Source organism: Piliocolobus tephrosceles, chromosome 3, assembly GCF_002776525.5.
Source record: "Piliocolobus tephrosceles isolate RC106 chromosome 3, ASM277652v3, whole genome shotgun sequence".
Taxonomy (NCBI): Eukaryota; Metazoa; Chordata; class Mammalia; order Primates; family Cercopithecidae; genus Piliocolobus; species Piliocolobus tephrosceles.
In genome coordinates this window covers 69,669,045-69,688,950 of record NC_045436.1, presented here as the reverse complement: position 1 = coordinate 69,688,950, position 19,906 = coordinate 69,669,045, and the positions used below count along the sequence as shown (strand labels likewise).

Sequence of the window (19,906 nt, the reverse complement as noted above, 5' to 3'; positions counted from 1 at the left end):
AGCCATTAAACACAGGTCTCTTTTACATTTGAAGAGACGTGGCAAATAATTTCACTGCTTTCTTTAGTGTACATAACATCATAATATTGTGAGTGTGCATGTGTACAATATTCTGTCTATATCTTAATGATCTAATATTTATATGCTACTTTCTTACATGAAAGTGAGCTGTACATATGTGAGTAATATTGGTGACTTTTTGATATAAATCAATTTTTCCTTTTGATGCTTACATTATATGAAGATGTTTGAAGCTGTTTTTTCTTTGTTATGTATATACTTATAGATATATCTGTGAAATATCTAGCTAGATGACCTGTAGGAATCAATTTTACATATGTAAACAAGTATATTTCTTTACTCTAAATTTTGATAATTAAAATAATTCATAACTTTATTATTCAACTCTCAAGTGTTTAATAGCCATTACTAACAAAAATTTCTCTTTGTGGCTAATCTGATTACTTGGAGTTTCTTTTTATTGTGACAAAAAAAAGAAACCCTGCACACACAAACTTTAATTTCAATATTTTAATGACAAAATTTAAGGAGAATTTAAATAGAAGTGGACTCAGAAAAGAATCAGTAAGACTTAGTGAAGGATCATTGTCTACTATAGAGAAGGTGATTTAAGATTAACTTATTAATGATATTTAACACATATGAAGAATTATTAGACTCTGTATATAGACAAGTGTTTTATTCTTGGAAGATAAAAGAAAACTGAATTCAACTGATGTATATGAAAATTAAAAGTAACAGTAAATTAAAAATAGATAATTAAATAAATATATGATACAGTATAACATTTTATAGTCAAGATGATGTTACAAATCCAAATTTATTGACATGGATATGTTTTTATACTAAAGTGTTTATCAAATAGCCATTAAGAGATAACTTCTTTGAATAATTTGCTTTCTACATGTCTTAACAACATACATTTCCAGCTTTATATGGAAAACCAAGTTTTCAAACCATTAGTCGTGTGCTTTTTATATAATGTTAAAAAGTTTCTTTCTTTCCCATCCCCCCCACCAACCACCCCCCATGCTAAGACGGAGCCTTATTCTGTCACCCAGGCTGGAGTGCAGTAGTGCCATCTCCGCTCACTGCAACCTCCGCCTCTGGGGTTCCAGCAATTCTCCTGCCTCAGCCTCCCAAGTAGCTGGGATTAGAGGCACATTCCACTATATCCAGCTGATTTTTGTATTTTTGGTAGAGATGGGGTTTCACCATCTTGGCCAGGCTGGTCTCGAACTCCTGACCCTCAGGTAGTCTGCCCACGTCAACCTCCCAAAGTGCTAGGATTACAGGCGTGAGCCACTTGCCCGACCTAAAAATATTCTTAAATGTCACTTTATATTATCAAATTATCTAGAAAGGAAAATGTATTAGATTCCTGGATATTTTGGATATTGTAAGGAACATATTTATTTGCTGTATATTCTTTGTTTGTAACAGTATTATAACTTCAGTTCAAAACAACACACAAAGCATTATAAGAAATATTATAAGATTCCCTTATATTTTAAAAATTCATTTATTTTTTGTTAATAATGCTGTTCAGTCTGTTGATTCTTCACTCATCTGAAATATTAGAGAGTGATTCTGCATTGGATATTCATTCTGAAGCCTTTCAGAGCCACTGACACAAAGGGTCTGTCAAACTTGGAACACTATTTGTTGTATCATTTTATTTTTTTCTCTTGGCAAATCCACATAATTCATACAGGACTATGCCAAAGTCCTTTGAAAGAAACCAGATTTAAGAACATAAAAATGTTAGTAAAGATAGTGAATGTTAATTCTGTCATTGTTACTGTATTTCTTCAAGCTGTGGCTGCAAACTGCTTTGAGTGATGTTATTGTAACTCACACATTAGGGAGAGAAAAGAGATGTTTGGTAGATTTTTTAATTAATGACCTCTATCAATGCTCCTTGACCTTTCCCACTCTATCTCTCCACAACTTCCATCCCTGGTTGGAAATTTTTTGCTATACTAAGTGAGAGTTATTGATGGGAAGGCATCAGATATCTCATGTGTGTTGCTGGTGGGATGGGAGACTGTGGAGGATGGGAATAGGTGGAAATCTATTGCAATGAAAAAAAAAAAAAAAAAAAAAAGCGTGTCCTAGGGCACCCAAAACATAAAGACTACATAATAACAATAGCCACTTGTACTGAGAGCTTCCACTCTGCCTGGCTCTTTGCTATGAACCACATTATTCATTCCTTACCACAATCAAACAAGACAAGTAAAATATCATTCTCATTTTTAAATAAGAAAACTAGAGATTAGAAAGGTTATAGATACTTGCTCTGAGTCACTGCTAATGAGTAGTAGAGCTTTGATAAGTCCCTGAATTTAGGTTGTCTCTAGTACATTTACTCTTAGAAGTCTATCACACTCACCAGAGTTGTAGAGTTCAATGTATTTCTTGGGCTCATTAATGTGTTTTTTTCTTTCTAATACTAAAGTCATTTGAACTTGTTAGATTTTGAAATATTTAAATGTCTTTTCTATCTGGCTTTAACATCTTGCATGCTTTCATATTCTTAGGACCACAAAACCACAGGAATATTTAAAACGATATCTGGTGGAAACAATATGAAGTTGGCCATGGGGTCAAATTAAAGAATCTGAACACTGTGCTTCTTCATTGCTCTTCATATTTCTTCAGAGTAACCTTATTCCCCCATCTCACACTCACCCCCTTTCCAAAATCATACATAATGTTCTCCCAATAGTACTCATTAGGCTTTCTCTACTGTACCCACTGTGAAATTACAGGACAAGCCTACCGAGATCTCACTACCTCATCTCTCTCATACGTTTACAGGTGAGAGGAAGGTGCAGATAGAGAATAAGAAACAGGTGGCTCCAGCATCAACATTACATCACCCCTTGTGTTCACAACAAATATGAAATATTATCCAAACACAGTAAAGATTGTATTGTCTTCACTTAGACACATTAAATCAGACCTCTCTGTAATCACTTGTTAATAGGCAGCGCCTTTATTTTCATGCCATTCTACTGTGCTGTCTTTGCTATAGCACAAGTTTACCACATACCATACCTAAAAATTCAGTTGTTCTATGGGGGTAGACAAAGTCTAGGTTAAGCATATATTTCACAGAATGTTAATCTATAGCAAAATTAATGAATTAAATCCAGATAAAACAATCGTATTAAGGTGTGGTAAAATATTTATATCTCACTTAGCAAAGAGAAAACCAAACTTGAATATGGTAGTTATGAAGAGAATATGCATGCTAGTAATGCTTCCAATTACGTTATTACTTCATATTTCTTATGGGGTACAAGCCATTCTGTTAGTTTAACATTATATTCAGAGAGGCTAAAGATTTACTGAAGACAATGCCATACATTAATAATGAAAACAAAAATTAAAAAATCTTTATTTTAACTTCTAGTTCCCTTCTTTGTACTTGAGCAGCTTTGCCTCCTTAAGAACACAGATCTGAACATATGTAGTATCACTATCAATATTACTTGTAATTAAAAGTTCATTGGATGTTTACTGTGTTCCAGGCATTTTGAGGAGTGAAAAAAGTTAAACATATAGTTGTAGTTCAAAATGACTATGAAATTAGTTTACAGTTTTCTTTTTTTGTGGGTAGTGAGAAATCATCTCCCCCTATTGAGAAATACCAATATACAAAAGGCAAAACTTTAAATATGAATGAACTGTTTTATAATAACATAAGTTCATCTTGATTTCCATTGTCACATCCAAATTTGAAGGCTATTTCTAACACAGCTGGGTTCTACCCTTTTCCTTCTCATCCTTTACCACACCCAATCTGTGAGTCTTCAGACAGAAATTGCTAATTCAGGAGACAATTGTGCCTTCTGTAACAGTTTCTGCTAAATTGTCACAGTTCTGCCACTTAAAAAAGCTAGATGATCTCAGCCTATCACCAAAGCTCTTGGAGCTCAGGTTCTCTGTCTGTAAAAGCTACATAAAATGTAATTTATCTGCTTGTTATGACTAAATAACATAGTACATTAGTCCTTTGCGAAAGTACTAACAAATTACCATATAAAAGTGTGGAATCATGTCAAATGTTGTAAGAAGTGCAACTGTCCAAAAATAATTCTCTCACATTGGTCTGGTAATGAGACCTAAAATACCTCATTTTATTTACCTATTTGACTCAAAGCACCCAGTTCAAAGAGGTCACTGTTGTACTATAAATACGTCATATGAAATAACATATTAAATAATTGTTGTAATAGTCTATTGAAGTGCTAGTTGTAATAAGGCACAATGGAAAACTCATACTATTAACAGTAATAAAGAGAAACAACAAAAAGCAATAAAAAACAAACCACCGATTCATGCAATGACATGAAAGAACCTCACAAATACTATGCTGAGTAAAAGAAGTCAGACAGGTATAAAAAAAGTTTATACTACGTGATTAGATTTTTATGACATTCTAGAACATGCACATGAAGGGTGCAAGGTAACTGTCTGGAGTGATGAAAATGTCCTGTGTCTTCAAAATAGTGTGGGTTACACCAATGCATGGTTTTTTCAAAACTGATTTAAAGGGACACAACATCTGAGCATTTCACTAGGTGTAAATTACACTGCAATTTTAAAGAATCGTCTGATGTCACTGTGGTTATTTTAAAACAGTTCTTAAATTTTGTGGATGCATACTGAATGTTTACAGTTGAAAAGATGTATATAAAGCTTGAATTTTGTGAAAAAAATAGGGAGGATTGGTAGTGATAAAGTGAGTGGACTTATGAATGAGACATGATATGCCATGCATAGAAAAAATGTAAAAGTTGGGTGATAGTCACATGGGAGTCCTTTATTCTTTCTACTTTTGCGTATGTTTGAATATTTCCCATAATAAAAAGTTGAAAATAGGGAGATCACCTGAGTTCATCTCCTCATTTACAAAAAATAAAACTGGAAACAGAAGGAGAACATAACTCGTTCAAGGTCTCCAAGCCAGACAACAAACTAGTTCCCAAGCCCAACCTTCTTGCTCGGGTCCTAAGCAAACACAAACTATTAATATGAGCTACTGCTTTATGGAAAGTCTGTTTTTCCAAAGGGCAGACCAATTGTTCAAGGAAGAGTTTAAGTAATAAAAATTTGTGATCTTACTTTCATGTTTTTCTATTTTCCACTGAACACATAGGCATTATCTTCTATATGTCTTTCATGTATAATCATTTGCTTCCTATTCCTTGTGGTTTCAAAGTTGTTTTGTACGTTTAAATTTGATTTTATTCAAATTTCAGAACCCAAATGAGTGCAAGAATCAAAGCATTAGTTTCTACAAATATAAAAACAATTTTAAAAAAACACAGCAAAAACGAGTTGTTGTTTTCCCCCCTCTACCAGTGCTTAACTAATCTTCGGAATCCAGTCACAGAAAGCAAAGGCTTTCTGCTAGTGGGAGGAGCTTGTTTCTCCATTCTGGTGTGCTGTCTTCCAGTTCTGAAAGAGGTGAAAATGTGTTAAGGGATGCAAAAATTGTCTTGAAGTTCGCGTGTGTATGTCTGTGTGTCTGTGCATGTGGCGGGTCGGGGGAGAGAAAAGGGGGATGTCAATTCTGAGGGCAACGAGAATCAGAAGTCAGAAAGGTGAGTGGTGTGTAGCATCTCCCTTTCAGAAGGGGCTGAAAAAGAAATTGGATATGATGGTCCGGTAGGGTAAATCACGCTGGATTTGTCTACCAGACCATGCACTTAGGTCTGCAAAGTAAGTCCCATTTCTAGAGCGAAAAGCCTTAAGCTCGCTTGTTTTAGACGGCTGGGGAATATTTATTCCTCGTTCCGTTGATGGGAAAATCAGCGTCTGGCAGGCGCTGATTGGTGGAAAGGAAAATGGTGATAGTGGGGTGGGAAGAGGATTTGCTGAGCCTCCTCCTGCCTCCTCAACCTGTAACTCTTCCTTAGTAGTCTCCGCTTCACCCGCGGGACCCTTTCGAGCTCGACCTGGATTAAGAGCAAACGAAAATCTTGAGGATATTTGAACTAAAGCGACCCTTAACGTAGCCTGTGACCGTGATTAAATGTCAGCGATGCGAGGGCAAAGTGCTCTCGGCGGTGCCGTGTGAGCCACTTCCCTGCGCTGCCTGTCTCCTCCAGCAGCTCCCCAAAGGATAGGCTCTGCCCCTGGTGGTTGACCCTCAGGCCCTCGGCTCTCCCAGGTCGACCCTGACGAGGGGTAGGGGGTGGTCCCAGGGAGGACCCAGAGGAAAGGCGGGGACAGGAAGGGAGGGGAATGGGAAAGAGGGAGAGGCGTCAGCCCAAGCCCAACCGCTCCCAGTAGCCACAAGAGTGCCCGTGACCCCGAACTTGAGGTGAGGCGCAAAAGCACCCCCACTTTCCCGCCTTGCGCGGCCAGGCAGGCGGCTGTAATTGGTGGCTCACCCTGCGCCCCCTGCCGCATCCCCATCCGAGATAGGGAACGAAGAGCACGCTGCAGGGAAAGCAGCGAGCGCTGGGAGAGGGGCGGGGAGAGGCGCTGACAAATCAGCGGTGGGGGCGGAGAGCCGAGGAGAAGGAGAAGGAGGAGGACGAGGAGGAGGAGGACAGCGACGACCAGAAGGGGCCCGAGAGAGGGGGCGAGCGACCGAGCGCCGCGACGCGGGAGTGAGGTGCGTGCGGGCTGCAGCGCAGACCCCGGCCCGGCCCCTCCGAGAGCGTCCTGAGCGCTCCCTCACGCCTTCCCTTCAAACCTTCTGCCTTTTTCTCCATCCTCGTGAGCGGAGAACTGGGAGTGGCCATTCGACGACAGGTTAGCGGGTTTGCCTCCCACACCCCCAGCCTCCCGTCGCCGGCTCACAGCGGCCTCCTCTGGGGACCGTCCCCCTCCCGGTGCCGCCTCCGCCCTTCTTGTGCGCTCCTTTTCCTCCTTCTTCCCTATTAAATATTATTTGGGAATTGTTTAATTTTTTTTTTTTTTTTTAAAGAGAGGTGGGGAGGAATCGGAGTTGTGGAGAAGCAGAGGGACACAGGTAAGTACCTGTGGATCTAAACGGAAGTCTTTGGAAATCCTGGAGAAAGCCGAGTGGGAGAGGAATGGTCGTGGGCACCAGGAGGGGGTGGTGCTGCGGTGAGGACCTGCTGTGCCAGGTCTCTGGGAGGTGAGTACTTGTCCCTTTGGGGAGCCTAAGGAAAGAGACTTGACCTGGCTTTCGTCCTGTCAAGGACTTCTCCCCAAGGGCTGAGAGATTAGGATGCTTCTCCGGGATCCGCTTTTCCCCGGGAAACGCGAGGATGCTCACTGGAGCGTGAGCATCCAACTTTTATTTCTCTCTTACCTGAAATCCGTCTGCCCGCTCTCTTGGTTTTTCTCTGTAAAGTAAGCAAGCTGCGTTTGGCAAATAATGAAATGGAAGTGCAGGGAGGCCAAGTCAACAGGTGGTAAAGGGTTAACAAGTGCTGGCGCGGGGTCCGCTAGGGTGGAGGCTGAGAACGCCCCCTCGGGTGGCTGGCGCAGGGTTAGAGACGGCCGGCGAGTGTGAGCGCCGCCTGCTCAGGGTAGATAGCTGAGGGCGGGGGTGGATGCTCGGATGGATTAGAACCAGCAGCCTTGGGCTCGCTGTTTGCCTGAGGTTGAACCACACCCAGAGTGAGTGCCTATGCCTCTCCACCATCAACCTGTTAGCCTTCTTCCGGGATTCATGTTAAGGATGCCCCTGACCCTAAGCCTCCAGCTTCCAGGCTTCTAACTCACACTGTTACCCTTTAGACCCCGGGAAGTTAAAACAGGGGTGACTCTTTTCATGCAACTCCACTTCTGAAATGCAGTATTAACAACTCAGAGGATTCATCCTAATCCATGGTTAGGTGGCTAGACTTTTACTAGCCAAGATGGATGGGAGATGCTAAATTTTTAATGCCAGAGCTAAAAATGTCTGCTTTGTCTAATGGTTAAATGAGTGTACACTTAAAAGAGTCTCACACTTTGGAGGGTTTCTCATGATTTTTCAGTGTTTTTTGTTTATTTTCCCCCAAAAGTTCTCATTCAAAGTGTATTTTATGTTCTCCAGTGTGGTGTAAAGGAATTCATTAGCCATGGATGTATTCATGAAAGGACTTTCAAAGGCCAAGGAGGGAGTTGTGGCTGCTGCTGAGAAAACCAAACAGGGTGTGGCAGAAGCAGCAGGAAAGACAAAAGAGGGTGTTCTCTATGTAGGTAGGTAAACCCCAAATGTCACTTTGGTGTTGGTTCATGACTGATGGGTTAGGATAATCAATACTCTAAATGCTGGTAGTTCTCTCTCTTGATTCATTTTTGCATCATTGCTTGTCAAAAGGGTGGACTGAGTCAGAGGTATGTGTAGGTAGGTGAATGTGAATGTGTGTATTTGAGCTAATAGTAAAAAATGCAGCTGTTTGCTTTTCAATATTTTTAATTTTGCCCTAATATTTAGGACTTTTAAAAAATGAATGTTCCTGTGCCTACATAATTACATTTCAGAGGATAGTTTTAAAAACATTGTCTTTTAAAAAAATCAATAATATTCTTAAGAATCAAAATCATTGCTGGGTCTGTGATTTCTTTTACCATCATGAATAATGTTTGTCAATTTTAACCCATTCTGATTTTTAAAACATGACTTTGATATGCCCCTGTGCTGTGTATAAAGAGACCTATTTGTGGCCCTATAATGGAAAGAACAGATTAGTCTTTGGTAGAGTTACTTCATGTGATCATTTAGTCTCCGTGAACACTGAGGACAGAGAAAAGTGCTTGAGGGCTGCTACTGACCTCTCAGAAAAATATATGTAGTTCATCCATCAGATGACACACATACTGAAAGAATAAAGAAATTGATGCTTATTACCTACTTGTTCCTAAAGTTCCACCTTGGAGTATACACCCAAACTCTGACTCTCTTTTCTGTATCTTGAATTGTGCTCAATTGCATGTTATTTTACAAACCACTTTGAATTCTTTGGAAAAGAATAGACACACACGCTCTCATCCACAGGCATAGACACAGACACACACACACACACACACACTCAACATAGACACACTGCCCATTCTTCCTCTCTTCTTTCTCCTCTGAGCTTTTTCACATTCTCTGGTGGCAACTATAAGCAGTTAGAGTCACAGGATGAACCGTCAGGTGGAGGATGAGCACATTGAGTTGCCAAGCTGAAACACGTGCTCCGTCTATGTCTGCAAAGCGAAAGAAGACTACACTATCTCTTCAAGATAGATCAGTGGGGGAAATTTTATATTTGGAATGATTTATATGAATGTGTCTCATTGAATTTCACAACACATTTTTTTTCTGTTTTCTATTTTCAATTTTTAGAGTCAGGGTCTTGCTCTGTCACCCAGGCTGAACTGCAGTGATGCTATCATAGCTCACTGCAGCCTTGAATTCCTGGGCTCAAGTCATGCTCCCACCTCAGCCTCCTGAGTAGCCAGGATTATAGGCATGTGCCACTGCCTCATTATTTAGACTTTTCTTATGTTGACTTAATCTTCCCACAAATCTTCAGTGAAATTACTTTTTTCTACCTTAAAACATATTTTCAGAAAGTCGTTAAAATAGAGTGTTACAAGAGGAAAAAATGTATGAGTTAATTTTAAATATTTTATGAAGTGTGAATTATATCTTTTTGTATGGAATTTGGAATACTGAATCAGTGACACGCAGTTTATCAATCTTTCCATTTGTCCTCAGATTTCCAAGTTTTGCAAGTACAAGTTTCTTTGACTTCAGTTACTTTATAACTGTTCATTGAAATCATTTTCAATGTCTCTCATGACATTTAACACATAGCACATTCTATAAATTATTTATTGGTTACATTCTGAGTTCTAATTGAGAGTTGAACTTATACACATACACAGAATTTAAGATAAAAAATGACCATGCAAAGACACAATAGTATAGTCCAGGGGTTGGCAAAATTTTTTGGTGAGGAATCAGATAGCACATATTTTAAGCCATGAGATCTATGCCTTGGCCAGATGCCATGGCTCAGGTCTTTAATCCCAGGACTTTGAGAGCTCAAGGCTGGTGGATCACTTGAGCCCAGGGGTTTGAGACCAGCCTGGGCCACATGGTCTACAAACAACGCAAAAATTAGCCAGGTATGGTAGCATGCACCTGTATTGCCAGCTACCCAGGAGGCTGAGGTAGGAGGATGGCTTGAACCATACAGCTCGCTGCAGAGGTTGCAGTGAGCTGAGATCAAGCCACTGCACTTCAGCCTGGGTGGCAGAATGAGACCCTGTCTAAAAAAAAAAGAAAAGAAAAAGAAAGAAAGAAATCTGTGTCTCAATTCTGCTGTTGAAGTGTGAAAGTAGTCATAAACAATAATTAGTGTGGTTGTGTTCCAATAAAACTTCATTTATCAAAATAGGTGGTGGGCTGGAATTGTCTTGTAGGTTATAGTTTGCTGACTACTGATAGAATGGAAAGAACATGCACTAATCACACAAACCAAAATTTTAGTCGAGGCTTATTCACTTATCACTTATTACCTGTAGGGTCTTGGGGAAGTGTACTTAACATCTCTGAGCATCACTTTCCTGATTAGTAAAAAATATGATTTAGAAAACTGCAACTACCTTATAGTTTTTGTAAGAATGTCATAATAAACAGGACATATGAATAATTGAGCACACTTTTATATATAGGAATCATGGTTATTATTATCAAATAAAATCTCCAATGGAATAATTACTTTGCCAACATGTTTTCTATTTATTCTCTTGTCCTTCATTACATAACAAATTTGAAAGATTGGAGGTGACCAAAGACCATTTTATAATTTCACTATGGCCGAAGATGTTTGGTAGAAGCCTCATAAGAAAAGTAATCTCAATCTCATCAATCTCAAAAGTATATAAACATATACTTTTGACAACTACTTTTTAACCCATTGAAGAACTATCTTAATGATCAGTGTTATTTTTGTGGGTCTTTTCCCTCCATTTTTATTATCTGTGTACACAAATTTTCAATCAACATACTTCAATTTAATATACAAAAATTTCTTCAAATGACTCAGAAGTTAATTAGACCTAAATTCAAAAGCAGAAAGATTTAATTATCTTTATATAATGCTAAGTAATATAAATGCAAGAAATGCAAGAAAATAATGATCTTTGAGTCTCTTCCAATGCCACTCTGTTCAATAAGCAGCAGAGGCCATCAGTGAAATCGACAGCAAATTCTCAAGTCAAAATGTGCTTCACCTCACTAAGCTGACAAAGTCAACATAGCATGCACAACAGGGATAGCTGGATTCTTAAAACTCACAAGTATTACTTTGGACCTTCTTCTCCACTCTGTGCTCTTTTGAGGTTGGGAAGACAAGATGCGATTGGTGGGGGACACTTCTGCTCAGGGAAGCCATCAGCTCTGGTGTCCCTACAGCATTTATATGTTGCTAATCACATAACTACTTGGCACCTATTTTGTAGCTGTATGTTATCAATTACAGATTACTCATAAATTAAAGGCTAACCATCAATTATAGTTTATTGGTAAATAATTATGACCTCAAAGAACAGCTGATTGGTTTCATACATGGTAACCTTATGAGGACTCTCATTTATCTCTTTTTTTAAGGTATATACGTATCTCTTTGTTTGAGGTTATACTACAGAAATATAAACCATGTTGCATATTTATAAAAAAATTAATTATAAGTTCTAATGGTGTGGTTTAGTAGCATTCTTTTTTTTTTTTTTTTTTTTTCCTGAGATAGGGTCTCAATCTGTCACCTCACTCCAGGCTGGAGTGCAGTGGCATGATCTCAGCTTACTGTAACCCCCACCTCCTGGGTTCAAGTGATTCTCCTGACTCAGCCTCCTGAGTAGCTGGGATTACAGGCATGTGCCACCACACCCTGCTAATTTTTGTATTTTTAGTAGAGACAGGCTTTCACCATGTTAGCCAGGATGGTCTCGAACTCCTGACCCCATGATCCCCCCACCTCAGCCTCCCAAAGTGCTGGGATTACAGGCATGAGCCACCACGCCTGGCCTAGTGGCATTCTTTTTTAAAAATAAATTTAATTGTGTATATTTAGGGTATACAACATGATGTTATCGGATACATTAGACACTAAAAATTACTGTATTGAAGAAAGTTAATATATTCATAATCTCCCATAGTTACCTTTTTTGTTGTTTTTGTGGCAAGGGCAGCTAAAATCCACTTATTTAGCATGAATCTCAAATATAGTACAATTTTATCACGTATAGTCCTCATACATTAAATCTGTACACTTGTTCATCCTACACATCTGCTACTTGCTTGGATCCTCTGGCCTATATCTCCCTCTTTTCTACCTACTTTTCTACCCCTATTAACCCTGTTTTTTACTTAGTGTTTGTACATTTGAATTTTGTTTCAAGCTTCCATATATATGTGAGATAATGTGATATTTTTCTTTCTGTGTTTGGCTTATTTCACTTAGCATAATGTTGTCTGAGTTCATCCATGTTGTAAATGGTAGGATCTTGTTCTTTTTAGGGCTGACGGATATTCCATTGTATCTATGTACCACGGTCTTTTTATCTACCTATCTATCGGTAAACACTTCAGTTGTGGCTATTGTGTTTTTCTTTTTTTCTTTTTTGGAGATAGGGTCTTGCTGTCACCCAGGCTGCAATGGAGTGGTGTGATTATAGCTCACTGTAACCTCAAACTTCTGGGCTTAAGAGATCCTTCTGCCTCGGCCTCCCAATATAGGCATGCATCACCATGCCTGGCTAATTTTGAATATTTTTCGTAGAGATAGCATCTCACTCTGTTGCCCAGACTGGTCTCAAACTCCTAATTCAAATTTAAAATAGAGTATGACAATTCTGTAAAATATAAAAAACATGTCCACTCCGTATAGGAAGTAATACAATGAGAAGAAGACAAACATTATTTATGTTACTCTTGATAAGTTTTTTACAAAGAAATAAAACACTTTAATTTTTAATGTTTTAAATTATAGTTTGCTAAACAAATATTAGTTTTAGTGTTTTTAAAATTCCTTATATATTTATAAGTGATCTTCCTGCCTCAGCCTCCCAAAGCACTGAGATTCCAAGCAAGAGCCACTGTGTTGGGCCCTTGGGGGTGCAGATATGCTGAAATCTTTTCTTGTGGATTTACACCCAGAAGAGGGATTGCTGGGTCATATGCTACTCTACTTTCAATTTTTCTTTTATTTTTAGTGAACATGTGATAATTGTATATAATTGTGGGATCCAGAATTATATTTCCATACATGTATACAATGTGTGATAATCAAATCAGGGTAATTACCATGTCCATTACCTGAAACATTTACCATTCCTTTGTGGTGGGAACATTAAAAATGAAAAATTCTCTCTTCTAGATTTTTGAACATATGCAATAAACTATTGTTAAGTGTATCACCCTACAGTACTATAGAATGCTAGAACTTATTCTTCATATTTGGCTGCAATTTCATATTCCTTAACCAACCTCTCCATATCCTCCCCTCCCTCTTACCCTTGTCAGCCTCTAATAATCATAATTCTACTCTCTACTTCTATCTCATTGTCTTTGATTCAGAATACATTTCATCATTTAACCAAAAGTCAAATTCTTAGATACTGCTAAGGCAAAGAAGAAAGACTGCAGACCAGCTGTTAGACATTTCTTACTACTAGTCATTTTTAAGACAACATGGGGTACAGGGGGTGAGGATGAGAGATAGAGATTGAGATATATTCTCTTAAATACCAGCTGTTCTCACTCTGCATAGTTTCAGCACACACAAATTCCAGTTACCATGGTTAGTTAAATAACACCAACCCCTAACAACACAATTCAAATTTCTGTTACCACAGTATACTGAAAGTAATTGCATAAAGTACAACCTTTGCTGCTAACTCTTCAGCCTTTAAATCATTACATAAATAACAGAAACCCATTATAATCAGTGACAAAACCACAGCACTTCTTTCAAACCGTTTTGGTGATTGGTCGCTTCACATGTGTTATGCAGTTCATACAGACAGCAATGCCCGTAGTTGTGTAGCCACTTTGTCTCCCAGTGGTGAGCCCATGTGATATTTCACAAAAATGCACAATCAAAAGAGGAAATTGACCAGTAAAGATGAAAGAGCAGCAAAGAAAGGAAGTGAAACATGCTGGAAGTAAAATTTGAATCAAACATAAGTTGATTTATATAGGAAGTAGCCACCCCTGAGGATGTTGTCACTGCTGCAATTCAGGAGACTCTAGATATGCAGTCAGAGGAATGTATTGAAGGTGGAGGTATCCATATAAATGGGGAAAGAGGTTGTGATAAAGAGTGAAGGTGTCCCAGAGGAAGTGATGCTGAAAATATACCTTATGTTAAGCACACTCTCAGTATATCATGACATTAAAGTGCAAATGGTAACATTTTGTAAACTGATCCGAACTTAAAAAGGAGTATGACAATTCTGTACAACATAAAAATCATGCCTATTCCATAAATTATATACAGTGTGAATTACACTGAAAAATCTAACATTAGAGAGGATATGAATAAAATTTTTAACAAGCATAATTTTAATAATACACATAATAATTATTTGTATACAAGTTTAGTAATGGTCCAGGTTTGGAAGAAATTCTGATCCTGTTTAGAAACCCTAGTTTGAATGTGCTTATAGCCTATTATTACATGTGTAATGTTAGATAAATTACTTAACTCGCATTTTTAATTTCATCAGCTATTTAAAATGGGCATAATATAACTACATTCAATGGATGTTGTGAAGATTAAATAAGATATATGTAAAGTGTTTTTTACATAATGGGTGTTCAGCACATGTTAAAGCCTACTCTCCATCCCTCTTCGCTTTTGTTTCATGGGTTGACTCATTTGTCTCTAGTGCTATATTTTTAAAGCTTCTGGCCGGGCAGAGTGGCTCAAGCCTGTAATCACAGCACTTTGGGAGGCCGAGGCGGGCGTATCACGAGATCAGGAAATCGAGACCATCCTGGCTAACATGGTGAAACCCCCGTCTCTACTAAAAATATAAAAAATTAGCCAGGCGTGGTGGTGGGCGCCTGTTGTCCCGGCTACTCGGGAGGCTGAGGCAGGAGAATGGCGTGAACCCGGGAGGCGGAGCTTGCAGTGAGCCGAGATCTGGCCACTGCACTCCAGCCTGGGCGACAGGGCGAGACTCCGTCTTAAAAAAAAAAAAAAAAAAGAGAGAAAGAGAGAAAAGAAAAAAGCTTCTACAGCTCTGATTTCAAAATTATCTTCTCACCAAGCCCCAGTGTAATCTCATTCTTTTTTCTCCTCTGTAAGTTCATATGTGATGTGGGAACAAAGGGGATAAAGTTATTATTTTGTGCTAAAATCTTAATTGGAGATGACCTCCTGTTAGCTTGGCTTTCTTCTATTTATTGTGGTGGTTACTGGAGTTCCTTCTTTTAGTTTTAGGATATATATATATATATATATATATATATATATATATATTTTTTTTTTTTTTCCCTGAAGATGTAATAATCTATAGACTTCTGAAGACTGAGTTTTTAAATTAGTTGTATTGAAAACTAGCTAATCAGCAATTTAAGGCTAGTTTGAGACTTATGTCTTGAATTTGTTCATTTTTGTAGGCTCCAAAACCAAGGAGGGAGTGGTGCATGGTGTGGCAACAGGTAAGCTCCATTGGACTTAGATTCAAAGACGATAAAGTATCTAGTGATTAGTGTGGCCCAGTATTCAGCATTCTGAATGACACTATAAAACAATCACTGAGCATTCTAAGAGCGTATCAGTCTTATTCAAACTGAATTATTTATAAAGTATTTTTAAATAGGTAAATATAGATTATAAATAAATAAAAAATATAGTTACTTGCCAAGAATAATGATGGCTTTGAATTGATAAGCTATGTTTAATTTATAGTAATTGAGCATTCAAATATTCTGACCAAAAATGTATTGACAAACTGCTGACAAAAATACAATGTGAAATAGCCATTTTTTAAAAAAAAAGAGGAAAATTTTTGTTGATTACAATAAAATATTTTGACCTTAAGTTATATTGATTATAATATTCCTTTGATAATTCAGAGTACATTTCAGGAAACATCCTTGGACAGTCAGTAAATTGTTTATTGTATTTATATTTGTATTGTTATGGTATACCTATTTGTACCAATATTACTGTGCAATTATCATATTTCTGATTATATAATTCATTTGGCCTAAATTTACCAAGAATTTGAATAAGTCAATTAGGTCTACAATCAAGAAATATCAAAAATGATGAAAATGATGATGACCATCATCGGATGATGAGGAAGATGAGGATGAGAGTGCCAGAAATAGAAAAATCAAAGGAGAACCAAAATTTAACAAATTAAAAGCCCACAGACTTGCTGTAATTAAGTTTCCTGTTGTAAGTACTCCACGTTTCCTGGCAGGTGTGGTGAAACAAAAGATATAATCAGAAATATAATTTATATGATCAGAAAGCATTAAACACAATAGTGCCTATAAAAACAAAATGTTCCTATCAATGACTTCTAAAATGGAAACGAGAAAAATGATATGGGAATCTTAATACAGTGCTGTGGTTAGGACTAAAAACACAGGAGTCAGTTCTTCTTGGTTCAACTTGCTGCTTACTTCTTACCAGCTGTGTGGTTTTTTTGCAAGAGTCTTCACCTCTATATGATTTAGCTTCCTCATCTATAAAATAATTCAGTGAATTAGTGTACACAAAGCATCTGGAAAACAAAAAGCAAACAATATATGTATTTACAAGTGTTACTTCTTGCTTTATAGTGAACTTTCTTGTGCAAATTTTTACAACTAGCGGAGAAAAATATTTTTTAATGAATACTTTTGATTTAAAATTTGGATTGTAAAAATAAAGCAGACTCCTTTGAAACTAGTTCTGTTAGAAGTTAATTATGCAGCCGGGCGCGGTGGCTCACGCCTGTAATCCCAGCACTTTGGGAGGCCGAGACGGGCGGATCACAAGGTCAGGAGATAGAGACCATCCTGGCTAACACGGTGAAACCCCGTCTCTACTAAAAATACAAAAAAAAAAAACTAGCCAGGCGTGGTGATGGGCGCCTGTAGTCCCAGCTACGCGGGAGGCTGAGGCAGGAGAATGGCGTGAACCCGGGGGGCGGAGCTTGCAGTGAGCCGACATCGCGCCACTGCACTCCAGCCTGGGCGACAGAGAGAGACTCCGTCTCAAAAAAAAAAAAAAAAAAAGTTAATTATGCACCTTTAATGGGCTCTGTTGCAATCCAACAAAGAACTAGATAAGTAAATGGACTATGTTGCCTTCTAGGGACCGCCTATAAATATGATACTGTGAAGCATTATTATAATAATAACTAGATAGCAGACAGGTGGAGACTCTACTATCTGAAGAGGGTCAATCTAGATGAATGGTGTTCCATTTAGTAGTTGAGGAAGAACCCATGAGGTTTAGAAAGCAGACAAGCCACGTGCCGAGTTTTGGAGTCGGTGGTAAAAATTTTAAAAACCCAACTACTACTGTCACCTAATGATCTAATGGAGACTGGAGATGAACTGCATTTTTTTAGTCTTCTCCAGAATGCCAAAATGTAAACACATCTCTCGCTCTCTCTGTCTCTCTCTCTCTCTCTCTCTCTCTCTCTGTGTATGAGAGACAGAAGTTTGTACAATTAAACAACATTTTATAAAATGTTTTCTGAAGGACAGTGGCCCACGCTCCTAAGTTTCCAACATTGTACTAAGTTGGGAGATTCTGCATACTTTATTTTCTCTTTGGTATATTAAGGAATCTGAGATGTCCTACAGTAAAGAAATTTGCATTATATAGTTAAAATCAAGGTTATTCAAACTTTTTGATTATGGAAACCTTTCTCCATTAGTTACTAGGGTTGAATGAAACTAGTGTTCTTCAGAAAACTATGGGAAATGTTGCTAAGCAGTAAAGACATGGTGATTTCAGCATGGGCAATATTTACAGCCATTACACCCATGAACCACCCTGGCAGTAGTGAAGTACCAAAAATGCTGTCATAACTAGTATGGCTATGAGAAACACATGGAGATAAATCAGCTGCTATCATAATCATTCCTCTCCCACATCAGATAAATGAATTAAGTTTTTGAATAGGGTTATTTAATATAAAGTTCTTAAGTCTAATTATGAGAAGAAATAAGACAATTACTTCAATGGATAAAGAGAGAATAATTTGCATATTATACCTGATGCAAAATGTTTGTTATGGGTACATATTAAGTGCTAACTAATTGTTAATTGTTCTTGTTACAAGTCTTAATGCAGGGAAACAAGAAACTATTACATAGTACCTAATATTAACTTCTAATATTAAATAAACAATTTCCTCCAAATTCATCCCATTAGCTTTTTTTTCAAGGGGACGGGGGAGAAATATAGATTTCAGTAAACTTGGGCTGGGAACTTTCTTCCTACAAAGTTCAAGGAAAATAAATTATCCTAGTTAGATAATATCAATGAAAAATCCACCAACTTAAATCCTGGCTCTTTGATCTCAGGAAATTATTTCAGTTATCAATTTAATGCATCATATATGAAAATGTATTTAATTAAACTTACTGAATGATATGTTTTTAAGGTACTTTAAAAATAAACTATGATATAAAGTTACTTATTTTTCATGCAAGTATAGTATAAAGAAATTTCTAACACCGGAGATTTTCTGAAGGTTTTGATTCTTGTAAATTTATTACATCATAATGAACAAAACTAATTTTCAACATGTTATGATCTAAATTTCCTTAGTAAATTGTTTTAAATTTATTTTCTTTAAATCTATCATTTGTATAACAATTCAAAACTAGATATTCTTAATTTTATAATTTTGATGTCAAAGATTAGATTTTGCTATATCTATTCTAAAAGTTGGTATCACATTTCCTTTTTGGATTTTTATTTTTAACTTAGCTAAAGTCAAATATAAACCTATTATTTATATTAATGCAGATATTAGAGAGAGATGCTAAATTCATTTTAGTATATTCTAAATTATTTATTATCTACTATAAAAAATATAAAGAAAAATAAAGTAGAATCCCTGATTTCAAAGAACTCAGTTGCTAAAAAACGGATACCATTTGCTAGACCCAAAATGTACTAATATGAGTATGTCTCTTTTCCTTTTGTTTTGTCACCGTTCGTTTGGAATGTCAGTGAGTAGAGAAATAGTGTGAAAGGCCCTCAGGGGGAAAAATAGAGGTTCAAGATCAGCAGAGACCCTACTAGAGAAACCAGTTCTACAAAAATGTTTTTAAATGTGTCGATTATTGCTACCTGTACACTCTGTTATTTTGTAATGTAACCATTTTATTTATTATTATAATAATAAAAGAGTGAAATTATAATAATGTGCAGAGTACATTTAACTGTGCAGTGTATTGCATTAAAACTAGATTAACATTTATACATATATAAAAGGTTATCTAGATATTATAAAATTTATGGTTGGATCTGTAAAAAATTCAAAACCTATTTTTAATCTTGCTTTGAGATTTTATAACAAGAAAATGTTCATTTGAAGCAAAATTTTCAATTCACGTCCTTGAAAACGAAAAAAATGACAACTTGAAACACGTAATTGACTATTTTTAAAGGATCAACATTTCAGAAATGTTTTAAAACATAAAATTTTCAGTACAGCTTTTCACTGGCATTTAAATCGAACTTTGAATTGTAAATAGCTCTTACTCTTAAGGAGACATCAGCCACATCCTTAGAAATGGCACGGAGTTGGTAGGTAGTTGTACAAAATTCTAGCCTAAAAGACAAGTAGGGAGCAACAATACTGTGGACCCTTTCTAGTCTTGGGCTGTGTGGCTATGTCAGGCTTCCCCACATTGCCTGAACTAAGGAGAAAGCCTCTT

The 19,906-nt window shown here is 37.2% G+C and overlaps 1 protein-coding gene across 6 annotated transcripts in view; it reads left to right on the top strand.

Moving 5' to 3' along the window:
• The first annotated feature begins 6,532 nt into the window (after positions 1-6,532).
• SNCA (synuclein alpha) overlaps positions 6,533-19,906 on the top strand; it is a 115,159-nt gene continuing 101,785 nt past the window's right edge. For 3 of the 6 annotated variants that reach the window (XM_023195419.2, XM_023195420.2, XM_023195418.3), the window contains exons 1-4: positions 6,554-6,798; positions 6,974-7,018; positions 8,057-8,202; positions 15,626-15,667. In XM_023195419.2, coding sequence (XP_023051187.1) covers positions 8,082-8,202; positions 15,626-15,667 — 163 coding nt within the window. In that variant the 5' untranslated portion in view covers positions 6,554-6,798; positions 6,974-7,018; positions 8,057-8,081. Of the gene's footprint in view, positions 6,799-6,973; positions 7,019-7,127; positions 7,148-8,056; positions 8,203-15,625; positions 15,668-19,906 lie in introns of those variants that run through there. The other 3 variants (XM_023195413.3, XM_023195416.2, XM_023195417.2) reach the window with 3 other exon arrangements.